Genomic DNA, 18944 nt, shown 5'->3' with positions numbered 1-18944 from the left:
TTGTAGACTTGGAATAGGTAGCCACAATCTTATGGTTCTGCTTATAACGATTTTCTAAATTCATATATAAACCAATATATTGTTAATACCACCACCTAACGTCAAAACTTTGTAAATGTTATGTCCTCTAAAAATCCCCAAAGAAAATATCAATCGATCAAAATTTTTCTACCATTATTTTTGTGGCAGGAAAAATTGAATGAAAGAAAAGTAGTAGGTATCAATCAAATCACTGTAAGGATTATAAATTATTATTTATATCTTTATACTAAACATTTTAATTTAATAATTTACTCATATCTATTTTGAATATTGTACATACCATTACATTATGATTATCGATATTAAAAAAGATTTACATTTATTAAATTATTTGCACTTATATAACTTATATATATTGTGATAACTGATCAACCTGACATATTTTTATTAAAAATATAATTTTTTTTTTCATTTTCATCAATTTATATTTAATATTAAATTCATACTCGGAATATTATGTCTAGCTGTCACGGAATGACATAACCAGTGCATACTTAATCGTTCTTTGGTATATTACAACCATATTTATTTTCCTTCTAACAGTCAAGTTATTGTAATTATTTTTGGTTGTTTTTTTTTTATTAATTTCTTAGGATAATTTGAATTCATCTTGTTTATTCTCAAATTTTGATGATCTTTCATAAATTAAATAAATATTATTATTATTATGGTGCACTACTAACTATGGCATAAGCTATTCAGAAACATTTATTTACGTTTTGTAAAAAATAGGTTTTCATGTGTTAATGGTTTCAATGCCTGTACATGTTTATAGTAAGAACATATTTGTTATATTTTATTATTAATCAGACGTTTTGATGATCACACCCTGTCTGTTGTTTCTCGGCGAACCTGGCTAACACTGCCGCACTGGGCCCTGTTTCTCGAAATCTTAACTAAAGATAAAATCCAAATTTTAGTAGATACTTCAATTTTGATTGGCTTAGCACTAAAATCAATCTAATATTATCCAATCAAATTACTAAAATTTGGATTTTATCTTAGTTAAAATTTCGTGAAACGGGCCCAGGTCTTGAATCTAAGTTATCAGTTCATCAAAGTCGAGAAATTTCGTTTTGGGGGGTAGAAAGTTGAGTGTGAGAACTAAGAAATATTCCACGACACTATCAACTGCATGTGATTAAAATCGCTTCACTATCATACGCCAATATGTAGTACAAGCGTGTGATGAAACTTACGTCACATGTGTTTTGATAATTATGACAGGAAGAAATAATTCAACTCGACCGGAAAATGTATAATAACTTTCATTACAACTTTTCAGATTTAGGGCATTTAACACTCGTCACTAACCCTTGACATCAAACAGTGCGAATATCATCGTGGTTATGATAATGTCGGATAATAGACAATGTGGTGTAGTCCTAACTGTTTTAATTATTATAGAGATTGTAGCAGGTACAGTTATATCATTAAGTCTGTATTTTTTCTGCTTGGCCTATATAAACGTGTTTTCAAAATTAGAAAGCTTGTATTAGAAGTGGGATGAGGTGTGTGGTGGATTTCTATCATTTCGCCCTTTTTATACGCCTACATTAAATTCACGTAAACACTCTATATAGGGGTATATTTGCAATGATACCCTTTTGTATGCGGAATTGATTATAAGAGGACGTATTACCCTTTAGACGCTATATATAGACATACTCAGAGAATGAGTTGCAAACGTATTGACAGAGCAGCGGGCGCGACTTCGACGCACTAAGAGCACATAGTGCTGTGGAAGTGTAGTGACAAGAACGTACTGTAAGCTACGCTTTGGCGAAATTTTCGGAGCCAAAAGTTCCCAGCATTCTCTGTAGAAGTCAGAGGTTGGAGGATTTTTATACAACACCATAGAAGGACTTTGTCTACTAGACACAAATTATCACTTGTCTACTAGTCACAGCTTATCACATCAATATTATGCGGTGTTAATTCCTAGTGACCAACACCGAAAAATGAAATGAAATGACATTTTTCCCGGACAGCGGCACTACGGCCTACTCTTATATCGAATTCCAACTCTCAAGGGATCTTTTACGTGCACACCAATGTGTACACGGGACCTCGGTTTTTCGTACCTGTCCACCCGAATGACTAGACAGCTGTCCTTGTCAGGAACCGCACCGGAAAATCTGGATGAACTTTCTCGGCCAATGCAGGGATCGAACACCCGACCTCCAGGCTAGCGAGCCAGCGTCTTACCCACTTAGCTACCGTGCCCCTCCCCCATAGTTCAAAGTTCATTACTACAGCCGATGGAGTTTCACACGGCCAGTGTATGTGGATATTTCATCGATTTATGGACGATTTGGATTCAAGACTTTGGTGGCCATTCTCCTACAAGTATGGTCAAAAGAAAGCTGTACGATCGTGTTACAAGTGATGCAAACCGCGCCTTTGAATGACATTTTATAAATGTGCTGCATATGTAACCACGCTCATCATCATTTGATTTCAGAAATAAACAAACAAAATCTATGTGATGTAAAAATATTTAAAACAATGAAAGACTGTGTATCAAATATAAAATGTAGATAAATGATTCAGATTACTGGTTCGTTCGTTCTTGTTTTTGTGCCCATCCCTCCTCCACTGTCCGCTCTGAGTTTCCAGACTATTACTAATTTCTAACCGTTGTGTGTTCTGATCAATGTGTGTTCTGATGGCAACTATACCTGTACAGCTAGTAATAATATTGGTCAACCAGTATCTAAAACCATTCCACTCTATGTTAGATGTAAGTACAAACAAATATTTTACACCATTAAATAATTAAATCTAACGAAAATGGATGTCCTATACATCTGAATTCCAAGACATGTAATGATTAAGAGTCAGTGTGCACATGGCATTGTATGACCATTCCTTTTGGATAATCAATACTCCTATGTATGTCTATATTTTAGGTTCTCCAAGAGAGAACACAATGACCAAGAGATTCATCACTAATAGAATAAATACAACAATAAATCTAGAAGTTGATATAATCGCCTACCCTCGACCAACCTTCACCTGGCACCATGCACCTACAAGACAGATAATAAACACAGCCATAACAAAACAACTATCAACTATAAACTATAAATCAACAGTAGAAATAACTCTAACCTCTACTCTATTTGGTGATTATATAGTATCTGTAACAAATGATATTGGTGTTCAGAACTTCACTATTACAGTCATTAATGGAGGTAAAGACATTTAAATATCAATTATAGTTTTTAATACATTATTAGTAATTTTATATTGAAACTCCATTATATTGGGTGTCTGGTTTTATAGACTGTGGTGCTCTTACCCTTTTAGGACATCTAATAAAACGTCTGTTTCAAATAAATAAAGGTAGATATGTTTATTTGGTTACTTTAGCACGATCTCGTCTGTCTCTGCTTATAAGGTCAGTTTCAGACGTCACTGTTAATTATGTATATTTTGTTATGTATATTTAGAACCTCCAAAGCCAGTAAAGGATCCAGTCGGAAGTAATAACACATCTACTATAGTTGGAAGTATTATTGGTGTATTGATAGTTATTGCTATAATAGTTGTTATTGTTGTGATAATATATCGTTAAAAGGGTAAGTTAACTCTTATTGAGCCGTTATAACCTACCTACTACAGTTGGAAGTATTTTGGTGTATTGATAGTAATTGGTATAATAGTTGTAAAGGCAAACCTACTATAGTTGGTGTATTGATAGTTATCCGCACTTTTACTGTAACTATTTAACATCATTATGTTAGAAGGAAATTATATAAAGCTATGTTAATACTGTGTTAATAACTATTTTAATGCAAATATACTAAATTTTATATATTATATTGCAGCGTCAAAAGCTAATTATAATACGTACGATGGACTTGGAGTTGTCCCCAGTTCAACCAGTCAACCTGTTTATGATGAAATGAATTCCTATACAACTAGATCTAATGATACAACAGCACGTGCAGATCAAACTGCGATTGCAGGATCATTGTGTCAGTCCAGTGTATGTCAACTCTGTACCACTGTATCAACGTATCATGTTGAAAACATTGAATGGAGCTGCTAATCGTTTTTTTTTTATATATTTGTCTGTGGTTTCACTATTCTTAATAGTTTTATAAATATATGGAACGATAACATTTAGCTATTTTAAAATGTATTTATAAAATGCACGTGTATATGTATTATCAATTGATATTTACTGTGCATATTACTGAGTTGTGGATTATTAAATAAAATATGAAACATATAGTAAATTAATGGTTTCTATCTAGCCAGTATGAAACGGGAAAATATGAACTTATTTTATTCCTGTATAAAATTCCTGGCGATATCTTCCGTTCCAGAGTTATGTTTTTTTGCCAAACAGTCTACAATTGTTAACAGGTCTGAAGCATTGGGGTTATGCGACTTTCCGTTACCCCCAACACACCCCCCTTTTCTGTCTATTCGCCTACAATTTCAGCACTGACAAATTAGCTATTCATCGATTTTCAGATAGCCCCTGCCTTTTGGTTAGAGAATAGAGCTTGACAGGTTATTTCTCGATTCATGTCAGGTATTATATAACTCGGAATATTCCAATAGAGAAAGTTACCCAGGATTTTCTGGTGTGGTTTCTCCCTTGTCAGTGAAGGGCCAGTCAAAAAACAGTGTCCAGGGCAAACGGAGGTCCCGTGTCTTTGGCGTGGGCGTGAAATAACCCTTGACAGGGCAGTAGCGCCGTGAAACGTGTAACATTTCCCTTCCAGCACACTGTATGCAGAAAGTAGGACGTTAAACCCCATTGCACATCACCATCATCTCTACTGCTGACGCCCCCGTCTCCCGTCACATAGATATGTATACTAATCTACCACATAATACACATATATGCATACATACAATGAATGACACAATTGGTCGTTGTTACACGAACGGTATACCCCTTAATAACCTTCCTGGTCTAAATATAACAGTAAACATGTCGGCCGTGGATAGATACACGTATTATAATATTATAGTTATATTACTGGCTGTACATATTAGATATATACAAGGTAACGTAGCAATTGTTTTGATCTCTATTTTATATTAATTCACATTAGTACTATACTATTATAGACATCGATGAATCACCGTGGGTGTGTTCTCGGTTATATCATAGTCCATAAGACCATCTAAGAACGACAATCGTGCTAATTCAATCGCGAACGCTAAAAAGAAATAAAATGATATGACATCCCACGCTTCAAGGTAAAATACAGGCAACTAATTTTGTCTTTACCGTACACAGATAACCGCGATGTTAAAAAATAAAATCTTGATTGGATATGCATTGACCTCAAAAGACGTGTTAAGTTGTTATCACGTAAACGAATATGAATACGACGTATACACACAGACACCAATATATTGTCAATAGATTATAAATTATATTACATACAAATAATATAAATATTTCTGTGTATTATTATACACTGTGGTCGGTTTCTCTCATACACATTATTATTGATGTAACAATATAATAGTATAGGGGTAAATGCATTGGCGTGATACAATCTTAACAGTTAGCTAAATATTAAACTACCATTGAATCTCACAATTTCAGTTAACTCTTGTCTGTCTTGTTTGCGTGATTTCGAATCCTCGGTTGTACGTGACAAGGAGTAGGGTCGCCTGTCCAACCTCGTGGGTTTTCTCCGGGTCTTCCGGTTTCCTCCCACTGCTAAAGACCTCTACGCGCAAGCGAATTATTGAAATAAAATTAAACCATATGTTAGTCGAGTGGACGTTAAACCCCCTCGCTCTCTCTCTTTGTCTCTCTCTCTCATGTTTGACAAAAAATCCGTGAAGCAAAAAATGACATAATTGATTCCTAATTTAGACGTACTTATCAGATCAGCAGGATATCATACGCAGAAAAGTAGAATGTTAAACCCAATGTCATTTCATGTATAGAAGTATTATTTTAAATGGTGAATTCTCAAATAAACAGCCGTTTACACCGCGATCCCAACCACCTCAACATCATTAATATTCCCCTAAACCTGATACTACGGAGGATTTATATTGTAATGATTGAAACTATGACCAGTGGCGTGAATCCTAGTCGTAAAAAATGGATTAATTACACGCATCTTTGACTTTTGAAAGCTCTAGAAATGGAAACCCAATGATTATGTTCATGATACAAAGACGACTATTGATTGTCAGCGATTTCATAATTACAGATGATGGTTTTGAACACTCTTGTGGACGCTGTCGAAGGTATAGCTATCATCCGATTGACTATTACAATTTAGTATCCAATAATTGCTGTGGACGCCCAAGCCGCTGCATTGTCACCTGATTATTATTTAACGACATCTAATAATTACGTCATAAATTTTAGGGTCTTGTAAATGATGTAGTTATCTGTAAAAACGTCACATGGTAACAACATCTAGGTGTCCTTTCTTAAGTATGGGTTGACGACAAGGTACAACGTATTTAATAAATAAGGCATGTACTCATTTTCTGTTGTTACAGGTCAAACGTACAACGGTCAATAATTTCAATAAAATAATAAGTTAACATTCTTCTATTATTTATATTAGGTCAAACATACAGTTTATCAGGATCAGCATCATATGGTATTAGAGGAGGGGATTATGGATTTACATGTCAGATATCTGGTGGTAATTTTATACCCATTGATATTATCCAGTTTAGCAGGGACAATATCTCAATCTGTAGACAATTATTAAGATGTACACCTGGATCATCATCTGATACCAGATATACATGTGGTTGTATCAATGGTAACAACAGAACACTGTATCTAAATATAACTAATGTTAAATCAACTGATGGCGGAACCTGGACCTGTGGAGATAGCTTTAATAGTGGCACCAGTCCATCTGTAACCCTTCCTGTTTACTGTAAGTTGATTGTTTTGAATAAGTTCACGTTAATTTGTTCGAGCTGATAAACTTCCCAATTAGGCCGTATTCTCGGGGTGAATATCTTGTCACCTTCGCTCCCGCTAAACCGGTCTACAAATCGGACTATAAATAATCGTGCAATCAATATGTCAACAAAGTTCTCCAATAAAATTTGCCAATTTTATAGTTCAAGCTCGAAATAGGCTAGAAATCGATGACTTATTTCTTTATAGTGCGGAGCCATATTTGCGTAGATGTGAGTTGGATCCTGCGCAGCTATTTAAAATTTGGCCAATCAGCGGTCGCGCTTGCGGGGTTGCGGTCAAAAATTCTGGGGTCAAGTGCCAGGTCATAGCATTTGTAAACAAAGCCATGTGCACGATTTACCTTGCAAATTGCTCGCGGTCGGGACGAACAGAGATTAAATGAACCCCAAAAACGCCCCATCCGTGTAGAGAAGTGGTGTATGAGAGCCACAAAAGGTATTTTGATCACACTGACATAAAATGTGGCAGTCAGTCAGGTTTTTTCGACACTGATTACGGATATTGGACCGGTCGATTTCACTAGAAAAATGCCTGAATATCAAGGGAGATTACAGAGAATACAACAAGGTCACTGCTTCTATAAGTGTAATTCTAATAAAATCATTCATTTTACATAACAAAATACTTAAAATCTGTCTAGCCTGCTGTCTTAATAATGATCATGGATAGGCTAGTGTATAGCTAAGATTAAGAATGAAAAAACATATTTTGAAATAAAGGTTGGGGACTTAAAAAGTTGCAGAAATATTATGAATAAATGCTTAAATTATTTGAACTAGCTCAGAATTGGCAGGGAAAAGCCCATATGGACGAAATAAAATTTTGCATCTACAATGTATAAGCTTACAATAGATATATGAATTCAAATAACACATGACTGTAATTAAAAGCTGTCAAATGTCATTCTCATATAGAAAAATGGGTTTTGTCTGCAATTGCGAATGTACCAGATGGCACTCCCCCCTTCAATATGGGGCTCACCTACGTCATAGTGTACATGCAATCATCGATAAAAGTGCCAAACACACTTTCAATGTTCGAATCTTGCTTCTGATTAATAAATATTATCAAAATAGCAAAAGTTTTATTGGTGCTTTAAATAAAATAATAAAAATGCTGTTTTTATTTCGCACTGGACTAAATTGTCCCTCTTTTGTGTGGCCTCCGCTCGAAAATACTTGGATTTTTTCTTGCAAATTATACAGATCTCTGATAAAACTGACTTCTTTAACTCTGATTTAGTAGTAATGAGTACAGCACCATGATGTGATTCCTTTGGTAAGATTAATGAAGGAGTAGGGGTGAATGAGACACACTTTTAGTTTTTAAAGTTGTTGAAGCACTAGGCCTAGTAGTAGGGCTTATGGACATAAAGGCCCTAAACCAAAATTGCTCAAGTATTTGGTCATAACGGTCAAATATTTTGGTCATTATTACATAACGGCCGAAACATTTATAGGGTCATAATGGCCAAAAAGAACATTTGAATTTTGATATATTATATATCAAATGATATTTATTAATATAAATATTGCATAATATAAATACCAATATTTCTTAATAGATAATATTTTCATATACATTTATTTAATACATAAATTTAAATACACTGTAGACATTTATACTTAATACACTGTATAACTATAACATACAAAGACATCTATTTAATATGGAGGGTGGGTGGCGAATGGTTTAACATGTACACATGAAATGATAAGGTCTGTCATTGCGTCCAGTGACATAGTTTCACTTCTCCGCTTGTAAGTGACAAGGACTAGGGTCACTTTTTCAACCTTGTGGGTTTTCTCCGAGTCCCCCAGTTTCCTCCCTCTGCTACAGACCCTTACACGCAAGCGAATTATTTAAATAAAAAGGAACCATATGTTGGACCCCAAAATGACCTACTTTGTGTCGTCTGGACATTAATGTTCAGCTCATGTTACTTTATCAGTGGGGTGTGAAGTACTTAATTAGGGATTATCAAAAACTTTGATCAATTAGTATCCCCCTCTTTCCTTTGAATCACAGCATGCAATGTTCTGGGTTGACTTGGATGGTTATATTCAATTCTTTCATTCACAAATTTTTCTGGACTTATGGTCTGTAGCTTATATATAATGCACCTTTATAACATTTATTTATTACTTGTACTAGTTGGAATAGAAGTGGTCATATCTTGTTGAAGGTTTTTAAAATATTATGTTATGAGTGAATTGTTATTTTTGTCGAATGATTAATATACTAATAGTCAGTTGTTAAATAATGTTTGGTAAAATATATTATGACCACATCACAGTAATAGTCTGTATGTTGTGACAGTTTTAGTTTCGGTTGGACTGAATGTAGACGCTGCCTTCTCACTCTTTCTCGCATCTTTTATCTGTTTTGTTCCTAAAACATCTATAAAACATTGGGTGAAATCCAAAACCACTGCCGACTGTATCTTCAATATAATATCCTTCGTAATAAATCCATTTGTATCGAAAAATGCTGCAATTACTGAATTAGGCCTAGTGCAATGGATTGGTCATTTCCATCCAATTGAAACCAGTTTATAGCTACCTCACGACATTTATCTGCACCTCCCTTACTTACTGTCTAAGTGAACAATACAAGTTAACTGAGCCTATGTCGCCATATCGTATAGCTTCTACATGTGTAACTGCAATGTGTTCCTCGTGAAGCACGCTTTTTTGTGTTTACCAACAACACACGCGAATGTAGACAATACCGTGATTGGTCGATTGTGGAAAAAAACGATCACGTGACGCGGCGAACAACGCTGAATTCTTCCCCGTGACCTCGCGCACTATGAATTTTACTATCAATAAATAGTCCGGATTTCAAAGACCGAATATATCTCTATATGAACTATATACTGACAAAATTTCTTCTAGACCGGATTTGTAGGAACGAAAATATTTTTGCAACGACAATTTGTGCCCATGGAATGCGGCCTAAATGGATATAGTTGATGGCACAGACATAATTTAATAATTTACGTTCTTATAGGTCATTGATTGTCTACTTCTTCAGTACATTTATATTGGAATATGTCATTTGTATCAATGTATGTCGTATTCCATTATACAGTCAAGGAATAAATAAATTATGACTCATCTGTCTATTTATTGGTTATTTGTGAGGCATGACGTCTGTCATATATTATTTGCAAATATTTATATTCCGTGGGTATGTAGAGTTTAAAGTTATTTTGTTTTTATTTAAAAAGATGGACCAGAGAATATCAGATTTACACCAACCAGTTCTAGTATAACAGTGATAGAAAATGAAAGTAGATCTGTAACCTGTTCAGCTGACTGTAATCCACCACCGTGTAATATCAACTGGTATAAAAGATTAACTATAACATCATCAACTGAACTTCTTTCATTGAACAACATCCAGAGACAACAAGCTGGTAATTACACCTGTCAAGTTACAAATACACAGATACCTAATTCACTTCAATCTAAACAACTGACGGTCATAATACATTGTAAGTTAATGATTGCAACACATATATTTTAAGTCGACAGAATGTTATCTACTCACTGTAGATAACAGGGTATTGTAAAGATTAGATATAACCCACCCAAAGAAATGCTCTACAAGGGCGAAATTGCTTTCTACAGGCGTGGGGAACATGTACACCCCGTCTCCCCCCAAAAAAATTCCAGAAAATATTTTCCTATAGAGCAGCACGTTAAACTAGCAAAGTAAATTTTCTTGGAATGATACAGTAAATATATGTCATAGAGTATTTTCGAACAAGATGCTGATTATCAATATTCAACAGTTCAGACCCAAAGCAATGAAATGAAATGAAATGTGGTTTTATGGCACGTCAGCACCCATCGGGCTATATTGCGCCAAACATATGGTGATTCATGTGAGGCAAGTTAAATAAATATCACAGAAAAAATATTATATGCATGAATAAAAATAATATCACAGGAAATAAAATTAAAAATGAAATAAACCTTTTATGCATATTAATATTTAAAATACAAAAATGAAATGATAAATATACAATTAAAATTTATTATAAAAACATGTCTCTTTTAAAAAGTCTAGTATGTTACAGTATAAACCCGGTTGGGCAAACAGATGACGTAGAGACTGGCAGCGGTAATATTTCGATCTTATGTTCTTGAGATGATTGCACTCAATCAAGATGTGCTTCACTGTCAAAGGAACATGACAGTGCTCACATTCCGGTTGAGGCTCTCGCTTCAAGATGAAAATTTGAGTTAAAAAAGTATGACCAATGCGAGAGCGACACAAAACAACTTCATCCCTCCTGTTGGTTTTGTAGGAGCTTGGCCAGTCTCCTAAGAGAGGCTTTATATGATGAAGTTTATTTGTGCCTGCAAGATCCCAAGAAATTATTTATAACAGATTTAAAATCTTTATAAGGCGTTAAAAATTGTGATATGGGAAGATCTAAAGCAGACTTGGCAGTCGAGTCTGCTTGACCATTCCCTTTGATATCCATATGACTGGGAAGCCAGCAAAGGACAGTGTCCTTGCAGACCCAAAGCACACCCAAAATAATCTCACACCTTAATTCAACAGGCTATAAAATATATACCAATTCACCGTAACTAAACACACTGGTAATACTGATTTCGTTTTAATCACAGTTTTTCAGCTAGCACGTAGTATAGGCTTGAACTTTTATTACATAAATACAAAGACATTTCTAAATTCTGTGAAACTTTCACTAAATAATCTTTTTATACTATCACATTCCATACATAAAAATACGAACATCAAATTTTCTTTTTGTCAAACATTTATCAACATCAGCTCCTTGTTTCCTTACTGATTTGAGAGCTCGGCCGTTTACCATGTTGTATTATAGAATAAATAAAAACAGGTGAATGTACGGGCCTTTTCTATTTTCCTCGTTTTCTCTTACCAAGTGATATTCAATTTTTTCTTGAATTGTCAGATATCCTCTCACAGTCTCATATAATAACTTTTCTTTTTCCATTTTTTGCGTCACGTGAAATCTTCGTTACGCATCTCTACCGTAACAATGATCTCTGTGTTATAATTATATTTGGAATGTGTGTAACCAGTTCTATTACATATATTTTCCTTTAAGAACTAATTAAATGTACTTCATGTAACAAATCATAGGACCGCGCTCGATATTATATAATATTCTCTTTTACAGATGGACCAGAGAATATCAGATTTACACCAACCAGTTCCAGTATTACTGTGATAGAAAATGAAAGTAGATCTGTAAACTGTTCAGCTGACTGTAATCCACCACCATGTAATATCAACTGGTATAAAGGATTTGATACTAGTGGTAGTATAATATCATCTAGTAATGGTTTACTACAACTAAATAACATCCAGAGACAAGATACAGCTTATACATGTCAAGCTCAACACAGAACCTTAACAACAACCCCACTTACTAAAACACTACAGATAACAGTTTATTGTAAGTATTACCCTACTCACTACATACTACAGTATTACCCTACTCACTATAGATAACAGTTTATTGTAAGTTTGTTTGGTGTAAATCTTTTCTCCGCCATAGAAAGTTTACTCAGATATCGCAGACAAAAGGTTTCCATAGCGGGGAAAAGGTGGTCACAGCGAAGAAAAGGTTTACACCGCTGAGAAAGGGGGTTTCGAAACACTCGTTCATTGTATTGCAGAGCGAACTTTTCTCATATGAAGTAAATTACAAGAAAAGGGAATAATTTGACGAATGGCACTAATAGGCCACCGTATATTATGGATCATATTAATTAGCCAGTAATTATTTTGTAGTGAGTCACAGAGATAAAAATAAAATAAAACCAAGTACGAACAATCCAAACCATTAGACAAAATTAGAAGTCCTAAATAAACGGTATAGGCAAAATAGTGTAATAAGGCAAAATACATGACACACAGTGGTAACAGGTGTCCGGAAGAGTAAGCTTACCCTGCTTACCCACCATAGCTGCATCCAAACTATTAGACGAAATCTCGGTAAAATAGCGTGATTGGCCAATACGTGCATATTGACAGAATAAATGTGATACTGACAATAAATCTATCTAGTGTACATACATTTAACCTTAATCAATTTCTGTAATCAATCCATCATGGAATAACGATTCCTGATTTTAATATTAATGCTTAGAAAGAATGTCTGTACACGAGATAGTTTACAATCGCTTGTTTGAAATCGCACAGGAAACGACCGCGGTGGGCATTCTCAACATTTTGTTATGACCTTTTCAATTCCCATGGGAAATAAGTGAAACGGGTTTAACTTAAGTATTATATGTTTCTGTTTTTAAAAACAGACCCATCAAATATAACAAGTCTAACACCAGATGCCACCAACAATATGGTAGATAAAGATTCTACTGTAACCTTCATCTGTTCTGTAGATAGTCTTCCATCTTCAGAAATAGCCTGGTCTAGATCACAACAAGGGGAACAACTCTATTCTGGTAGCCAATATATCATACCTAAAGCTAGTTGTCAACATACAGATAACTATACCTGTACAGCTAGTAATAATATTGGTCAATCTGTATCTAAAACCATTCCAATCTTTGTTAGATGTAAGTATAAGTTCTTTATACTATAGTCGAGTGGTCCAGACAGTAGCTGATTGTTTTTCCATTGGGCGAATGTCTTAGATATCTAAAAGTAAAAAGTGTGCTTGCCTAGATGAGCACTTTGGAGTAACGCCTGCATTTTAAATCTATGTTGAAAACATCGTTCACAGTGTTGTGTAGTGTATGCTTTTTCTTTCAAGTACATCCGAAGCAACGTATGATTTAAAAAGTTCGTTACTTATGTAGTTTTATCTGAGGCTCATTTGTGGTAAAGGCCCAGGGAGGAGATGCGGAATGTATCCTGGGGTCATATATATGGGAAAACTTGTCGCTGGGCATCTATCATGAGGTGGGTTGATCGTACTGCTCTTAGAGTTTTAAATATATTTCTTGTTTTAATTACACTTCGCGCGCGTACTTGTACCGTGTTATAGCTTGATGGGAGAAATCGGGTAAACTGTTCCAACAGAAGAAAACTGATGCTGTTAATCTTTATTTCAGGTGTCCCTGTTCTTGACCCTAACCAAGAAACTAAAACCACTATATCTGTACCACATGGAGAAACGGGTGTATTATCAATCCATGTTTTAGCTTATCCACTACCTGTATATACGTGGTATTATCAACCACAGGATGGTAGTGAAAAACTGGTTACAGATTTTAGAACGACACAACTAGATGATGGTCTTTCATCAACATTAACTATACAAGATGTTACAGAAAATGATGGTAGAAAATATATAGTTTATGTTAATAATAGTTATGGTACCAGATCGACAGTATTTAACCTGGTGGTATCGTCGCAAGACACTGATGTAAATGGGTGTAATAACATGCTAGGTCTTGGTATAGCTATTGGTCTGGGAATCAGTGTTCTAATGGTTGGTATTGGGACAGCTTTAGCTTGGGTGATTTTGAAGAGAAGTGGAAAAGGATTTTGTGCAAAAGGTAATTATTAATCTTAGCATGTTTCGTTTTTAGATGTAAATCCCTGCTGCTCGTCTGTTATCAATATTCTATATTAATTTTATGCCAACTTCAGAATTGTTAGTATCAGAAGCCAATTCAGCAATGATCAGAGAGGGATTGTTTGCATAAGTTTTTTTTACCAAGGATGAACACATTGGGTGTTTTCGCTAATATTTAATTTTATGCCAACTTCAGACTTGTTAGTATAGCATTTACTTGATAATTATGACGATTTTCATTAGGCCCTAAACTTTTTGATTTGTGTTCCTGGTGTAATAACCTTTGCACAACTATATATTATAGTTTGTTTAGCTAAGAGGACCCTGTAGTGCAATTGTATTTTGTTAGCAAGCTAGAAATTTTGGCTGCAGGCCTAAATATGAATTTCGTTCCGACGTGACTGAACAACCATAGAATAACCCCAACCTGCAAAATAATAACCCCCTCGTGTATTATGTTTTTCAGCAAATGATCAAAGAGTAGTTAAAGATACAACCAGTCACGATACAGAGTTAGATAACATTATCTTGTCTGATACTCCACATGTTTATGACCAAGTTAATACTGGTGTCACAAATACCAGAGATACAGTTAATACTGGTGTTATAGAAACCAGTACGACCGTGTCTGACTATATCAATACATCAACAACATCATCACCATATGAAGAACTGGATAAACAAACTATAGATCAGCAACCCAACACTTACCAACAACTCAGTCCCTATCAAAATGTAACAGGGGATAAAAACTGAATTGGCCCTGTGTTGTAAATGATCAATACATCTAAGTGTTTATAATGATAAGAGAAATGTAATAACATAATTCAGCATCCGACAAACAATTGTAAAATTCGAATAGAATATTGTTATACAAGAAAGCTAAATTTTGTGTTGTGATAACCATGACAAAACCTTATATTATTATTATTATTAATCTGATTAAAATGAACCACTACTTTGAGATCCCAGCATAAAAAACACTGCGTGTATTCCATTATCGAGTTAGGCGATAGAAGCTTTAGTACTGCTGGATCAAAACCGTGGAACAATTTATCTCAAACTATTTACAATAGCTAAACTCTTACAAGTTTCAAAGCTCAGATATAAACCCGTTTCTTGAAAAAATCTTATGTAAACTAAATTTAAATAGACACGTATGTAGTTTATTCTTTTGAGTATGCTTATGGATGGCTCTCAGGATTTAGTCATTATCGATATCATTATTATGCGTTTTATTTTTTTTATATTGTAATGCTTAAAAATGATATTAAATGTTATATTTCTCTCTACATAGAATAACATTAACACTTTTTATCAATTTTTTAATACCTATAGCTACCGTGAAGCAGCTGAAAAATTAATGATCACATCGGAAAACTGTTCGACAATTACACCATACAGTGCTGTATAAATATTTGTTGTCATATATCTCGCAAAAAAGTTAACATACAGGTCAAGCAATTGTTGTTGCTCGATTAATAAACCAATATTTTAATAATATTTTGGTTTGGATAACTTAGTTGAGTCTCATTCCATACAAAAATCTGGTTAATGGTGGCTGGGAAGGAGGATGGGTGGGGTGGGGTGAATGTCACCTCAAGGGTTATATACATGTAGTAGACAGTTGTTATTCTCGCTAAATAATCCTACACATTTCTATGTTATAAGTCTGGTAAAGCCAATTATATAATACGTTATAATGCTAAATGTTAAAACATATTTTTAAAAGTTAATACAACACAATAACACATCATTTAGTTTGATATCTACATGAACATCATATACACATATACATGCAATACTATTTAACTACCTAAATATGTCAACCGTTCCGTTTATCTTATTTAACAACAAGCCCTTATCTTAACTTCCTGGTGGATAAAACAGTAAAATGTCGACCAGTAGATTGCTGTTTTACAATATTATTGTTATTTTATTGATTTTACAGTTTTATAGTATAGAAGGTAACGTAGACACTGTTTATTTTATGTTTTTAATATACAAGGTGAGGTATGATTGATTCAGAATGTGGTTATATGTGTACAGGGTCCTCAGTTCAATACAGCTGTACATAAGACGATAGGTGTATAAGAGAGGGGTTTAACGGCGGCACAAAAAGAAATATTTTGTTTAATATATTCATCGATCAACTTGGACAAATCATAGTATTATTATATGGAATCTCTTATACCTGTGTTTTAGTAAGAGTAGAATAGCAAGTTAAATAACCACATAGCGAAATAGCGATGCTTGATTTGGATTTTGTGGAAAATATCAAATTTCTCACGGCTTAACTCTTATATGTACCCATATTTAACATTTAATTAAGAGAACCTAATAGCAGTGTTCTACTTTGGTGCATCGACCGGGCTATTTATATGATACGTTATAAGGTGTAAGCCCAAATCCACATAAACGATATTGTAGGATATTATAGAGAAAACCTCACATAAGCTATTCATGTTAATACCATACAATAACACGTCATTTACACATACAATAATATATAACTACTTAACTGTGTCCTTAAAGTAGAATACCTACCAATAATTAGTGTTTACAAATCAAATGTAAAACTTCAGTGGATTCATAAATACAGTAGGTTGTTTATTCTTACAACATGTATAAAATAAAGCTGGTTCTCTGTTCTTACAACCTGATTAAAACACAGATCCTATTTCGTTTCCTTTTTTATAGCTTGTTTTAATTGTTTCACAAAACTAGGATCTGGGAGAGTTGTTATCTAACGGGCGTTCTAGTTGATGTGAGGAATTAGCCAAAGAAACGGTCTGTTACGGCGAGTTCTTGGCGTGCTCTGACGTCATTGGGACAAAAGCCGCTCGTATGACCCCTGGCTGACGACCCAGTACAACTTGTCAGATATTCATGTAGTGTAAGCCATCGAAAGTATAAAAAAACGAAATATAGATCTGCATTTTAATCAGATTGTCTGTTTTTAACAACAGGTATTAAATATCATAAGAACATGAATACGATAATGGGGTTTAAAGGACATTGTAGCACAAATTAGAAATTTCCTCGATTCTGATTGGTCAAAAAGTGTGGTCGAATGGACAATAAACCCCCTCTAAATTATCAAGTCGAATTACTGCGTATAAATATAACAGTGTACTTTTTTTCATTTTTGTGCTCAATGATCTTCCTCAACTCAAATCTTTATTGGCAAATATCTTTAAGGAATTCTGCACACATGACTATCACACCATTTTCGAACATCATCTTTTATGAAATCACATTTCTGAAATACATAAAACAGTAGAAAATCAGTCATAAATTAATTAAAACCGTTTTCAGGTATCCAAATTATTTCGTAACTAGGCAGTGACAGTGTAGTAGGCCTATATGTTTTCTTTTTTGGTAGGCGAGCTTCACTCACCAATTTTTATTAATCAGGTGGTGGATTCTTTTTAAAAATCATGCTTTCAAAATCTGACTAGCAAGACCTACATAATAATAAGTCATTAGTCACAAGGAATCGCTTGAGAATACAATGAGGGAGTCGAATATAGCAGCTGAAATATAGGCCTAATCATTATCATTGCCAAAATTGTCATTTGTTGACAACACGTCAGAACAGCTACATAGCAACCACTGGCATCTTAGACTAGACATCATTGTCATGGTTTATATGGTATTTTAGAGGATGAAAGTATGAACTTCAATTGTATAAAGAAGAACTAGCTACAACATTGTGATAACAGTCTGCAAAATAAAATAACAAATGCTGAAAACTTACATGAAACTCCCGAAGCGAAGTCATTTTTGTTGCCAAGAGTTACTCCTCTTTTAGTCTCGGATAGCAAGGCGGAATTATTTCAATCACGTTGACACTCGTCTCGAAATACCGCAATAATATTAATTTCTTGTTCTTTTAAAAATCTTCAAACGTTAAAAATATTTTTTTGTTGTCGATATCCGAATAACATTTTCTTTCATAATTCATTTACCAGTAACTCGAGACTCAAACATTTTAAATTTGCAGGTAAGGAAGAGACCGTCTATAATCTATTGAAAATATTTTGAAAAATGAATGCAAGCGCGTGACCAAATAACGACTTTTTAAAATGAGTGTAAAAATGTTTGCTAAATAGTTCCGAAGAAAATCTCCAAATATTTGTGCTACAATATCGATAAACACGTTCCTGTTACGTATTTATCGGGTGTTTATTGTCCATTTAACCATGCTTGAATTATCCATTAGAACAACTCGACGCTATCGCGTCTCGTGTTCTAATGATTCAAGCATGGTTAAATGGACAATAAACCCCCTCTAAATACGTAACAGGAAGTGTTTATCTCCTAAATATTGGTGTCAGTCGTTATAAAATATGTGATAGAACTGGTTAAATACATTCCAAATATTATTTTAACACAGAGATC

At 34.2% G+C, this 18944-nt stretch overlaps 1 protein-coding gene and 1 long non-coding RNA gene across 3 annotated transcripts; both read left to right on the top strand.

The window, feature by feature from the left end:
- Nucleotides 1–933: 933 nt before the first annotated feature.
- LOC126830851 (hemicentin-2) lies at nucleotides 934–16005 on the top strand. 2 transcript variants are annotated; one of them, XM_050561297.2, is made up of 7 exons: nucleotides 934–1461; nucleotides 6612–6935; nucleotides 10218–10484; nucleotides 12171–12449; nucleotides 13312–13575; nucleotides 14074–14520; nucleotides 15007–16005. In XM_050561297.2, the coding sequence occupies exons 1-7, from the start codon at nucleotides 1392–1394 to the stop codon at nucleotides 15294–15296; spliced, it is 1941 nt and encodes a 646-aa protein (XP_050417254.1). In that variant the 5' UTR covers nucleotides 934–1391; the 3' UTR covers nucleotides 15297–16005. The 2 variants fall into 2 exon arrangements, with proteins under 2 accessions (XP_050417254.1, XP_050417257.1); XM_050561300.2 differs by lacking the exon at nucleotides 934–1461 and adding an exon at nucleotides 5004–5072.
- On the top strand, nucleotides 1529–4125 carry LOC126830863 (uncharacterized). The gene is made up of 4 exons (XR_007684005.2): nucleotides 1529–2785; nucleotides 2955–3239; nucleotides 3498–3626; nucleotides 3876–4125. It is a non-coding gene; the product is annotated as an uncharacterized LOC126830863 (long non-coding RNA).
- Nucleotides 16006–18944: the final 2939 nt, after the last annotated feature.

This window comes from Patella vulgata, chromosome 8, assembly GCF_932274485.2.
Source record: "Patella vulgata chromosome 8, xgPatVulg1.2, whole genome shotgun sequence".
NCBI lineage: Eukaryota > Metazoa > Mollusca > Gastropoda > Patellidae > Patella > Patella vulgata.
The sequence above is the reverse complement of the archived record's forward strand: the minus strand, read 5'-3'. Positions and strand labels throughout refer to the sequence as shown.

What these genes read in the sequence shown, in the direction of transcription:
- LOC126830851 (XM_050561297.2), top strand. Translation starts at nt 1,392, where the DNA reads ATGATAATGTCGGATAATAGACAATGTGGTGTAGTCCTAACTGTTTTA. An exon ending in ACTGACGGTCATAATACATT is followed by an intron (nt 10,485 to 12,170) that starts GTAAGTTAATGA and finishes TCTCTTTTACAG; the next exon opens with ATGGACCAGAGAATATCAGA. An exon ending in CATTCCAATCTTTGTTAGAT is followed by an intron (nt 13,576 to 14,073) that starts GTAAGTATAAGT and finishes TCTTTATTTCAG; the next exon opens with GTGTCCCTGTTCTTGACCCT.